Source organism: Mixophyes fleayi, chromosome 1 (assembly GCF_038048845.1).
Source record: "Mixophyes fleayi isolate aMixFle1 chromosome 1, aMixFle1.hap1, whole genome shotgun sequence".
NCBI lineage: Eukaryota > Metazoa > Chordata > Amphibia > Anura > Limnodynastidae > Mixophyes > Mixophyes fleayi.
In genome coordinates, this window is record NC_134402.1 from 434423982 (window position 1) to 434437205 (window position 13224).

Here is a 13224-nt window from a genome sequence, read left to right on the forward strand (position 1 = left end):
GTCCTCCAATGTGTGACCAGATTATCCTCAGATCCAGTCGCTCATCAATCTGAAAATGACCAGAGTGCACGTTGTGTGGGCACCATTGTAAGAACATTATATGCAGACAACTCATCATAAAAGTTGTTTCAATAAATATTCTTTTGACATAAATCCCATTAACATAATAAGCACATACTTGCCAACTCTCCCGGAATGTCCAGGAGACGCCCAAAATCCGGGTCAGTCTCCTGGACTCCCGGGAGAGCAGGCAAGTCTCCTGCATCCCGCAATTCCCTGGCCAAAATAACGCGATTAGTGGTGAATCGCGTCATTTTGGTGCAATATTTTTTGGGCGTCGCGGGGGCGGGGCCAAAAGGACGCACTTGACTGCGCCCTGCCCCTCCCGCCCACTTGTCACGCCCCTCTCCGGGACTGCACTGCCTGAAAGTAGGCGAGTATGAATAAGCATGTTACACATTGCTTCGGAAGGCTGAATAGTTAATAAAGCAGGTTTATATAGTCCAATCCATACTTTGTAATAAATACATAAATAACAGACACGCTGATTATAAAGATAACTAATTTTATTTAACTTTTGCGCACGAACACATTATGTATTGCATAAGTTGTATGCTTAGACATGGTGTAAACTTTAGATGTCATCAGAGATAACACAGCTGTAATAAATATGAATAGGGGAACACTATGAGCCATGACATTATAACACCCTGCAATTAGATTTTCTGATACTCTCCACCAATAAGAGTTACTAGAAACCTTGGTTTAACAACAAATGTATGAAAACACACATTATAGAACAAAAATATATCACGTTATTTTGAGAATTTCACTTGATAAAAAAAAAAAAAAAACAAGTGTAGAAAACATTTGTCTATTTCAAAAAACAAAACATTTTAAATTTAGCTTCAAAATTTCAAGGCATTTTTTTTTCTTTTTAACAACGTGGTCAGACAATGAACTGTATGGAGAAAATTTCCAATGGAACAACGATTAGAACAAATACCAAATAAATATAACTTGCAATTAATAATAAAGAACCAGTTTTAGGAGTTGAGAGAATACTGTATTGTACTGTTACTATTGGAAGCATCATATATCTCTTACATAGCCACTGTGCCATTATAAATAATTGAAATGTGTATGCTGATACTATCCGAATTATCTTCGATAGGGCAGGTATCCTTGAATAACGCTCAGTGTAATACAACTTGAGGATGTGTTCAAGCCGATTGTCACCACAACATAGGCGTCTTTCGGGGGGAGAATTACAGGCACCTGTAAACGGTCCCCCAGGCCAAGAATGTTTACGAAAAGACAATGAACCTGCAATACCATTTATGTCCAGCAGGTGCAAAGACATTTGATTCTAACGTTATATACCTAATGTTTAGTGTGTCTAGTAGACTATTCTAGGGCAGGTATCAACTACACCATACAATTGTTATATACATTTGGCATACCCTTCATATTATATGTACGCTAGGCATATATCAATGTTATGCGTGTACTAAAAATGTTATGTAATAATGCCCTTAGACTTCATGAAGCCTGGTTAATCTTAGTATCTGTATTATGTTGGCATTGCTTTAACATTATTTGTATATACTTGCATACATTAATTGGACACACTGTAGTTGTAGTAGTGGTTCTGGCTGCAGGAATATATGACAATCAGCCTACCATCTAGTAGACAGGATGAGGTCACATGACTAAGCGTGATGTCAACGGCCAACCTGCGGCTCTCTAGGTGTTGCGAATCTGCAAGCCCCCAGCATGCTTTGCCAGTAGAGAGCCAGCCGCTAGCATGCAGGGACTTGTAGTTTCACAACAGCTGGAGAGCCATAGGTTGGGCCAGGCCTGCTGGAGTTGCTGGATACAGTCAACCAGTTTACTTAACAAAAATCATTAACCAACCCTGACATCAATGCAGGTGCAGAGACAAAACGACCAGGCAACCCAGTGAAAATCCTGGTTCATAATCAATCTGGCTTTTATTGGACATGCTGGAAAATTGATTTGCTAACGAGCGTAACATGCGAGTAGTATCCATCATCAGCTGCTTTTCGCCAAATGACCAGATCTCTTCAATTCCGCCATAACATTTCTTTACAGTGGGCACAGATCCCGTCAACGCAGCCTCGCGGCACCAGTTAGGAATTGGATGCTCCCAAGACATCACATATTGTGAAACACAAGTCATTTTTACTAACAGAGTATAACATATGTATTCATTTCAATGTAAAAATGGTCTGTTGGTGCCACAAGTCAGTCTGGTCCCTGAACTGGCTACATCCTGAAATACAAATACATTTACACAAGTTTTTAATCTGAGAATTGTATGAAACTTTTTTTTGTTACAAAATGTTATAGTAAGAACTTTACTGTTTCATTATAAACCGATACTGAAGTAATATTGAGAATCATATCTATAATATATAATGGAACATAAAACTTGGCAACGGTTTTACAAGACTTAGAAAAAGATGGAGGTGAGTAACAGGCAACACCAAAACGGAGTGTAGATACGGTATATCTACCACATCTGTGTATAGTATATTGTGTGGGCCACTCTTGGACCCGACTCCAGGAGAGTGGTCAGTGGTCCTGGGTTTCAGGAGGTCTGGATTGTAGGCTGGTCAGAACGGATGCTCTGCAGGTCCTCGTGGCCAAACCAAAGGACACGAAGGGATAAAGTGTAAAGGTGAGGTCAGAGTGAGGGTCGGTAAGGAATGTAAGGTCAATTATTGCAGTTAAATATCGCCTCCAGGAACCACAGAAAAGGACCTACAATCGGGCAGCTAGCAGGACATACTTCTAGGTTTTTAAAAGCTAAAACAGCAAGAAGATGGCTTTCAGGAGGATGTGCGATTGTCTAATACACAAGTAATGGTAATATATGTGTAGCTACTTTACATAAGATCTGTATAATCAGTGAGCGCTGTTGTCATCGCTTATAAATCAATGAGTTTTCATATCCTCACTTTAGAAAAAGTACATTTTTCTTGTACATACTGTCTTAGGCTGGGTACACACTGCAGAATTTTCTGACCAATGTGTTTTCTATATCTATTAACCAATGACTGATTAAAAAAAAAAGTTCCGATCAGCCTGCCGATTCATGTGTACACATTATACGTGTTTTACCCTCAGATCTGTGCTCTTCATCTGTCATAACTGTCGTTTGAAAAGATCATGGGGTATATTTACTAAACGGCAGGTTTGAAAAAGTGGAGATGTTGCCTATAGCAACCAATCAGATTCTAGCTGTCATTTTGTAGAATGTACTAAATAAATAACTAGAATCTGATTGGTTGCTATAGGCAACATCTCCACTTTTTCAAACCCGCACTTTAGTAAATCTAGTCCCATCACTCAGTAAACTCTATGGGGATCCTGAGCGTGAGTGCGTACACACTGCAGGATTGGAACGACATTGGAACGAGATTTTTAGTTCTGTTGAACAATCAAATGAAACTACAATTGGTACTTTGGAACGACTATCGTTCATCTTTTAAGTATTCACACTAATACGATATTGGCTCGAACCGTCATTTATTGCTCGATTGACCCAATAGTCGACGGAAAAACCTGTAGTGTGTACCAGCCTTAGCTTTACCCTGCTAGACTCTATAATACAGTAGTGTTCCAGTCTGTATTTTTTGCTTATTATCTTGAAGTGTGATCACAATGCAGACATAAATTATTATGCAAATGGATAAACATATACCATCTATGAAATATTTTCAATCTTTTCTGGAGAGTAATAACCATGTATGCACTGTACTAGTTTGATCTATAAAATTAAGCAACAACAATGTTACAATAAATCAAAAAACTATTTTTTTTTTAAAAATAAAAAAATATTATAAAAAGTCAGAATAATATTACTGCATAATAAAACTAAGTTACTAGCCCTTAACTGGTACGGTCTAAGTATAGGGAGTATGTGTTCTGAATACAGGCTACAAAATCAGATTAGGGACGCGATGTAAACTGGTGCACGAATGAGTGGACAAAAAGGTGCTGTAGCAAACAGCAACCAATAAGATTCTGTCGTTTTTATACTATAGTTTAGGAAAGGAAAGCAAAATGTCAGATTGGTTGCTATTGGTTACAGCAACTTTTTATGCACCGTTGCCTGGGCGACAGTTTTCATCAACGTCTCCAAGTGTATTCCACGTATTTGCTACCAAATGAGAGTACTGGTAATAGGTCAAGCAGCAGTCCTGTCATTCTTCTGTTCAGAGAGTTCCTGGAAAACTATTTTAGAAACACACAAACAGTTCGCTATGAATGCGGATTGAAAACGGTGGTTTCTTATCAAAAAATATTAAAAAAAAACAACATAATTTTCTGATACAGAAGAAGGCAAAAGTTTGATATCCAGCATAATAAGGGGATCTCTGTAATACTAAGAGGCAGTGCTGTAGTACAAGTCCATCTTATTGTTGATGTCACAAATCACATTTTCTGTGACTGACTCTTACACATAGTCAGTATCTGTTTGAGCACCTTCTGAACATCTTCATCCATTTGGCCCTGGTTAGGAAGCAGAAGAAGATAGACAGTCAAGTGAAGGCAATTTAGCATGTGTGACATTACCCTTAAAACAAAAAGTGCAAGACAAAATAATTACTACCAATGTCTGGTTGCCACAGGCTACCTGCATTGGGAAAGTTTGCATCTGGGTTAGTAAATAACCTAATAACCCAATAGCACAGCGGTTCTGAAATGTTTTCAGATTGTGGAACATAGGATTTAAAAACAAAACAATAAAATCTTTGTGGAAGACCAAGAAAAAGATGTCTCCACTACAATTTGTAAATGAACTAAACTTTGTACTAGAAAGCTTTGAAATATTACAGCTTTGTAGTGCTGACAAGTAACACAGATAAGGAGGAAGCTTTAAAACACTAGCCAATCACTATTTAGCATTTGCGAACCACTATTTTGACCATGTGACCAAGGCTTGAGCAGGCTTCTAAAGAGCGATCAGCTACGTTCCTACTACTAGACATTTCCACAATTACCAAAGAGACACTATATTACTTTGTAAGCGTGTTTCTTTAGTGTTTTTGCGCCCATGGTTTTCATTATTTTGTTGTGTGTTTGTGCGCAAGTTTGACGTGGGCGGAGCTAAAAACAACCTGTGGAAAATCAGAGCATTAGGACCTTCAGGCAATAGTCAACTGATGTTCAAAAGTGCAACCAGCAAGCTGTGTGTCGGAGTATTTATTCACAAACACATAAGCCCTATTTCTGCTTCGTGCTAGTCTATGCTGGTAGCCCCCTTCTCATACAATGCAACGAAGAGTGAGAAATAGTGTCGGAGGTGCAAGAACTATAAATCAGGTGCCTACACCACTCTCTTTTTGGGAAAATGAATACAAAGGTAGCTAAAAAGCCTCATTATCACCCATTTAACTAATTAAATATTTTTGTTCTTAAAACAAAAATAATGATGAAGACAGCTCTACTTTCCCTCCACTGACTAAATATTCAGACACTAATATAATTGATTATTCCTGTACATGTGGAATCATATACTTACAACTAACATTATTACATACTTTAATAGATAGTAATACGAATCACAGCGTAATAATCTTTTTAAATATTTTGGTTCAGACACTTGCAACTAAATTGTAAAGAACAAAACTTGTTACAATTACGGAACAGATGAAATAATTCGGGACACATCGCTAACATCCACTTTACCTGAACTGCATAGAGCAAGTGCATCCTGTAAACTGATACTATCTCCTGGTGTTGCTTCTTGGTCTCCTAAAATAAAAATAAACATTTGTCAGAGAATGGTAATATGAGTTTGCCTTTAAATAGCCAGAATACCCAGTCATCTATTCACCATACAGGACTACTGGGCCCCGGCCTAGGACTGCATTGTTCTGTAGGCTAAAGCTTGGTCTTTGTCAAACAATTTGTACCATTAAAAAAAATGGAGATGGGGTTGTTGGATTTAGGAGGAGCGGGGGGGTCAAGGGACTAATATCACTAAGAAATGAATCTGCATAATATCCACAGCAAAGATGACAAGAACACAAGATATAGATGAAGAAGCAACATCTGGCATCTAAATAGTATTAAAAAAAGTGGACTTTCCCCTATTATGAAGCTTTCGCCTGTTGCCCCCCCAAGACTCATTGCTTATACCACTTGAACAGCAGCAGGAGTCCCACTTTGTTCATCCCGCAGTCTCTTGAGTGGAGGAGCTGCCATGCAAAGATTTAAAAGCTTGCAATGGTGAGTGTGCACTGAAAGTGTCAATTAATTGGATCTTTAGAATTTTCAAATTTAAGCGCGGCTCCTCTTCCACAACCGCTGGACTTATTAGATGACCCTGCTGATGCCACTCAACTGCCGATAGTATGATAAAGAAATTCCGTGGGAAGAGCTGCCACCAGACATGGGGGTGAGGCTTTCCAATTGGGAATGTCTGCTTTTAATAGATTTGTGATTTCTAGACACTTGAGGACATATGTCCCTTGAAATACTCCCTGCATGCGCTATGAAGATAAACCTTTTACGCAATTCTGCAAAGATTTTGCTCGAGTACAGAGTGTTCTTTGTGCTTCTGGTCCTCCGTCAGGGACACTGTTAGGCATGTAGACATGATGTCACAGCTGTCCAGCTATAATGAAAGCTAACAAATACATTGCACCTAATATATTCTTAATAGTCTAAATAGACCCTAATCATTGCAGATTCCATGTTCTTTATTTCACTATAACAAATGACAATTTTTGGTCATGAGCATTGGCTTGCTACAAGATGTGGTTAAACATTTTTTCCTCAGGCCAAGATTTCTATTGAAACACCCCAACCTCATGCAGCTGACATGCTGTGGCTCTAGTGGGTAACAAACCTTAGTAACACAGCAGATGGTAATGTTAATCTTTGGCTAACTATCCCTCTACCCACTGTTCTAGGTCCTCCTCCACGGTGCTCCAGTTTCCTCTCTCAGTACAAAAATATGCTGGTAGGGTAACTGGCTTTTGGATGAAACGGACCCTAGTATGTGTTTGTCTGGCACTATATAAATAAAGATTAGTAATTTAAGAAACATATTAGGAAATGTTGAGAAGAAGGACTCACCACCAGCTGACTCTGCAACTGTTTGACCTGCTGCTGTAGAGATTCCAGTTGCTGGCTCTGCCGCTTGGTGGTGCTTGTGGTGAAGGATAGTTGTGAAAGGCTGTTTAGTGCATCCTTGAGTTTGTTCACCTCCTTGGAAAGCTCATTTATCTGCAAGACCCATGTGTACAAGCATCAGCACAGACATGTTTATTAATGATGCTTACAAAGTGCAGAATATCTCAATAAACGCTTTAAAGGCCATTTACTGAAGTGAAAATAAAAAACATAGGTCACGTGTTATACACAAATACAACTTTTTGCCCACCTAGTGTGTACACACACATTCTGCTTTTGGCAATTGCCTAAGGAAAATAGGGATATCCCTATTTTTCAGGATTATAGATGCACAGGTAAATACATGCGTAGATTAAAAAAGAAAAAAGTCACTTTTTACAGTGCTGTGACCACCCCCTTCATTAAATTTAGACTTTCTGATTTTTACGCTCGTAAAATGCAGCTTTTATTATTATTATCTTTAATTTGTAAGGCGCCACAACGGGTCCGCAGCGCCGTACATGACATATACAGAAAACAGTGACCCATGACACAACAGGATACTGAAAGAAAGAACAAAAAAACGTAATAACACAAAAACAAAAACACATACACACAGGTAACATGGTAATGCAATTCAAATTATATCTGGGACAATGTGTGAAAGTGATGGTAGAAATCAGCGAGAAGTAGGCCGAAGCTTAAGAAAATAGAAAATAGGTCTAGGGAAGCAGGCCAAGAGGTACAGAGGGTGATGGAATAGAAGGAGCACACAAGGAAAGAGGGCTCTGCTCCTGAGAGCTTAAAGGAAAGGGAGAGACACAAATAGGGTGGTACTAACTGGGGGAGACGGACGGGACAAGGAAGTTAGGAGGAGGACTGATAGACTTGAATAAAGAAACGAGGCTTAAGGGAACGCTTGAAGCCTTTGAGAGCTTGAGCGTTAAGTTAAGAGTGAGGGTACGTCGCGACTGTCTCTTGGACATGTATCACTGTGTGATCTGCCACATAGCTATTTGTAGGCCCACCCACATCATATGTGCCAGGATAGAACAAAAGCCTTCCCATTGAATGTATAGGTTGTCGTCTGGGCACTGAGTAACAATTAAAAAATAAACAGTCCTTTTGCTTGGAAAAAAAGAGGGTTTGATACCCCCTGCTCGTATTTGGGCACAATTTAAGACGCATGAATGCGCTTAGTCCTCATTTAGCTATGAACACCCTAATGTGCCAGCTCCTACCATAAGAATATGTAAACCCATATACACGTTCCTCCCTTCTCGCACGCATCACCATCTTTTACTTTCAATATATTTTAATTTAAAAATGAATTACGCACCTTTTTATCTTTGTCTTCTTCTATTTTTGACGTGCTCTCTGACAATCTCTTCACTTCATTCATGTCTTCCTGAACTTTATCACACTTGATACGAAGTTCTTTGATTTCCTGTTCCTTTAACTTTAGGTGAGTTTGTACAACTTCCTTTTCTTCCTTTAACTGTGTCATTTCCCTTTTAACCTGTTTATTTTCAATAGAAAATGCTTCTTTTTCCTTAAACAAATCCCCTACTTGCAAAGATAACGCACTAATTTCCTCTTCCAGAGACACTTGCCGTTCCGCCAGTAATCTTTTCGTGGCCATCGATTCCTGGACAGATGACTTCTCCTGCTGTAGCTCTTCTTGTAAACGTTTTATTCTGGATTCCTGTGTGGCCACCCGCTCGCTCCACTCGTTTCTCTCAACTTCCATATTTCTAATTGTGTTTTTCAAATCGTCAATAACCTGCACATGTTCTAATACTGTCGTGCTCCCCTTTTCCAAGTCCATCTGCTGCTTCAACTCACAAACTTCTTCTAATATCCTGGCATGCTGGGACGCCAGATCAACTAAATCATTCTCTACTTTCTCTTTGCTTTCCTCAACTTCTTGCAAAAGCTTCTCGTGCTCATCTTTACGAATGAAGTCAGATGAGAGATTACGGGACGCTTGCCTTGTCCTTTCAAGTTCTGCTTGGGCTTCATTGTACAACAAGGTCAACTCGCTCACTTGTTTGGTCAACTCATCTATCGTACTCGTCATATCTTCCGCCTCCTGTCCATTCTCTACTAGAGATGCAGACTCAGTCTGGCTTTTTAATTCTCTCTGTAAATTCTTTACTTCTTCCAGTAATTCTTGGTGTTGAACACAAAGCTCGACATTCTCCGTATTCAATTTTTCTATGACGGCAGAATAAGATTTCTCCATCTCCTCTTGTCTTTCTATGGGCACCGAGTTGACAATGCTTTGGGTTACTGCGTCTATCTGGTGTCGCAAGTCATTCATCTCATTTTCTTTCCTTTCACTTTCAGCTAACACTTCCTGGTATTCTCTCTTAAGTGCTTCAAACTCTTCGAGCACCAATAAGCTCTCCTCACTTGTTTTCACAATGCCATCTTCTTCCAACTCTTGATCCACTCTTGACATCCGGTGTAGATTTGGCTTTACAGGCATGTCTTCTCTTCTTTCATTGGGTGATCCCTGAGATTGAAGGTCTAGATCTGAACCTACTTCTGAATTCTCAGTACTGAAGGGCTCATGGAAACCTGAGGGCACCGATGACAACTGGACTTCCAAGCTCTTCCGTATTGTTTCAGACTCCTCAAATTTAATTTGCATTTCTTCTATGATTTGTTCAAGCTGCTTCACTTTCAGTTCATGGTTAGCTAACTCCAGTTGGGACTCAAAGGCAATATCAGAGTTATCTGAAATAACAGCTGGTGACTTTCCATCTTGACTTTTGGCAACAGACGAGTTTAAGTCAGTCTGTGTAGAATGGAAGGAATCGCAGCTAATATCCGTCACTCCCTCAGTATTGGCTTTTTTCTGCAAGAAAATATTTATAATTATTGTCATAGAAAATCTACAACACATTTTACATGATTATAAGCAATATTTCTAAGCTTCTAAAATACAAAGACAGTTTCATGCTTGAATGTCGGGATTTAGTTTACTATCAAATAAACTAGACCTCAATTATTTTTCCACTAACTCAATAAACCATGTATGGTCATTTATTTTGATTGCACCCGTTTTTATGGTGTCAAATCCTATTGGCAGCATTTAGGCTAACTTTATGTTTCCAAACGTTCCTTTTGATTGCTGAAAAATAAAATTGAGCCCTCATTAAATGGGAAATCCACTCAATCCACAATGGTTTGCAATTTATTACTACAGGTATTCCTCACTTAACGACCGACCTATTTAGCGACCATTCGGACTTACGACCCGTTGTTACGTCCGGCTCCGCCGCTCAGCAATAGGGGAAATTAATGAGCTGTGCCCTTACGACGGGACGTAACCACGCCCGTAGTACCCGCATAGTTTCTTTCTGAGCTGAAGAAGACAAGACAAGACGCACCTGATACCCTTGCAGTCTCCATCGTGCGGTAAGTTAGCTCTACAGTACTTGAAAGCACTTGGTTCTGAAGTAATACTGCAAGGACATTAACTAAACATAATATCTTTTTACTAAAGGGAGGAATATAAAACTGCATAGGCACATGCTGATTTTTTATTGCCATGCATATGTATACAGTACTGTACTCACTTAGCGACCAATTCGCTTAACGACCTAGTCATTGGAACAGAACTAGGTCGTTAAGTGAGGAATACCTGTATAAACTTTCCTGCTGGCCTGCCTGGAAAACAAAGCATATATTTAAAGTTGTTTTTCTTCTGTTACGCTATCTACGTGTGAGCTGGAGCTTTCAGCCAACCAGTATCAATTCAGTTTGAAAAGATTGTATTTCGAGCTTTCACACCTCCTTATCTTACCCTATTTATTATAGTTGGAGAGCAGGCAGTCAAGACTTATGCTACTTGTTTTACTTTGTTGAAACAATGTTTCAGCTTTCTGCCCAAACAATAACTCTAAAGGGCATATTCAATTCTCGCCGTTTTCCGCGGCGTTAAAACTATTACTATTATTACCTGAGCCGCGAGCTGAAATCCAGCAAGAAAACTACCGTAATAACGGTATTCACGCAAGGTAATAGTGCGTGCGCCGCAGGATTTTTGGCTTTAACGCCAAGAATTGAATATGCCCCTAAGTGTGGCTTCACACGGGCTCTTTAATTGCTAGCACATTTTTTACCTGCACCAATGTTTGTGTCAAATTTTTCAAGCGTTTAATCTCTGGTCATGGAACGGAATGTTCGCTCTGCTCATAGCTCAGTGTGTTAAACATAACGATTGGCCGAAAGATAATTACACGATTATCAGTAGTACAAACCTGTAACTTGTCCTGTAGCTCCTTGTTTAATACCGTTAGAGTGGTTATTTTTGCTTGCAGCAGTGAGACAAGGTCTTGGGGCTCGGCCTCTAAACTTACATCCAGCAGACTGTCTTCCCCTATATAAAATAAAGATGTACTGTCCTGACAAATATTGCTACTACAAAGCCCATAAAATACACATTTGAATGGGTAAAATATGGTAAATACAAGTTTCTCTAATTAGAAACAAGATTTTTAATAAATATACAGCCTTATTAGAATAATGAGAAGATTAAAAGGAGATTTCCAGACTAGACATCAAAGTAACAACATGCAAATGAGCCAAAAAGAAAAAAACAGACATGTTTATCCGAGATGAAGTTTAAAAGTTCTGGCTAAAAGTCAGTATTTTACTATTAAATCATAAACATCTGGCCAGGGGAGGTAGAATCCTGCAGCAAGTCGGGAACCCAGAATCCTCTTGTCTTTGGTCATCACAATCCATTACTGGTAAGTTAATGGAGTTGTGGTTACACTACAGTAAGCCTACCATGCATGATAGAATCTATTGGTGGTTTGTGAACTTCCTCCCGTCTGCAGTCATTCACTGATGAGGCCTCTGCTCTGTACATAATGTAAGAAAGGTCTCATAGCGATATATTAACCCGGGACCTCCAAATATAATGCAAGTGACACAACTCCCGAGAGAAGTTCAGACACCATCGTGGACTATGCTGTGTCAGGACCCACCTCCTTTTCTTGTCCAGCTAAGTGGCTAGTGTATGGTACATGCGATGGAGTGGAAGAGTCTCTGTCTAATATGCCTTGCAATGGTGGGTGGGTCTCAATGCAAAATGTCTTACTGAACCTCCCTCAATTTATATACTTGTCAGCACAGTACAGTAGTTACATGATACCGCATGTTCATGTATAAGAACTGAATATAAAAAGACAAAAGAGTACAGTGTATGGTATCGAGAGAGCTGCAGATGTTTGGAATCCTTTGCAACATCGGGAAAACAACCCTGGACGGAATAATCATGAAGGAACTCTCCAGGTATAATCTTAAGCTGTTGCGTTGAGTGGTGGGGAATCTACACCTGCTTCCTTCACAGGGCACCATTTCCTCTTAATCCACCCGTGGTACTTTATACTTGGTTCTTAGTGATGTCAGAGAGTGAAAAACATAGCAATACATTCACGGTAGTGCATACACTGTGAAGGGTCGGATTAAGGGAATGGAAGCCCCTGGGCTAAGGGGGCCTCCATTCCCCCGTGAGCCCACCCCCCCCCCCCCCCCCAAGCGCTTACCTCCTTCCCCTGTCACTGTAGTCCTCCTTCCGCACCGCGCTGTAAGCTCCTTGCTGAGGAGATCTCGTAGGAGTGAGACTCAGTCTCACTCTCACGAGATCTTCTCAGTAAGGAATTTACTGAGCACCGGGAAAGGAGGACTACAGTGACAGGCTCAGCAGCATTGATCGGGCCCGGGGGCGCCCCCCGCACCGATCAATAATGCTGCTGAGCACTTCCAAGGGCTCCCTGGATGCCCGAGGCCCATGGGCTGTAGCCCAATTAGACTTTAGGTTAATCCGGCCCTGACACTGTGTATAAACAATACCTACAGCTTCTTTTCATTCCTTCATCTGGTTGCAGCCCTAGAGGGGTCTTGCAGAGGAACAGAGATGTTAACAAAAGGCCTCTTGTAGAGTTAAACATTCGTCTGTTTTTTTTTTTTGCATAAAATAAGCATGTTCATATTGCGCACGCGCACAAACTATCCATATGTCCGTAGCAAGTTTTTTGCATATGCTGATCTTAG

The 13224-nt window shown here is 40.0% G+C and overlaps 1 protein-coding gene across 6 annotated transcripts in view; it reads right to left on the reverse strand.

Annotated features, from left to right (window-relative positions):
- Window positions 1-548: 548 nt before the first annotated feature.
- Window positions 549-13224, reverse strand: part of RAI14 (retinoic acid induced 14) — a 120376-nt gene continuing 107700 nt past the window's right edge. For 4 of the 6 annotated variants that reach the window (XM_075184536.1, XM_075184564.1, XM_075184555.1 and 1 more), the window contains 6 exons: window positions 11424-11542; window positions 8492-10015; window positions 7117-7266; window positions 5722-5787; window positions 4491-4542; window positions 549-4263 (listed from right to left, as the gene is read on the reverse strand). In XM_075184536.1, coding sequence (XP_075040637.1) covers window positions 4217-4263; window positions 4491-4542; window positions 5722-5787; window positions 7117-7266; window positions 8492-10015; window positions 11424-11542 — 1958 coding nt within the window. In that variant the 3' untranslated portion in view covers window positions 549-4216. Of the gene's footprint in view, window positions 4543-5721; window positions 5788-7116; window positions 7267-8491; window positions 10016-11423; window positions 11543-13224 lie in introns of all 6 variants that reach the window. The other 2 variants (XM_075184545.1, XM_075184573.1) reach the window with 2 other exon arrangements.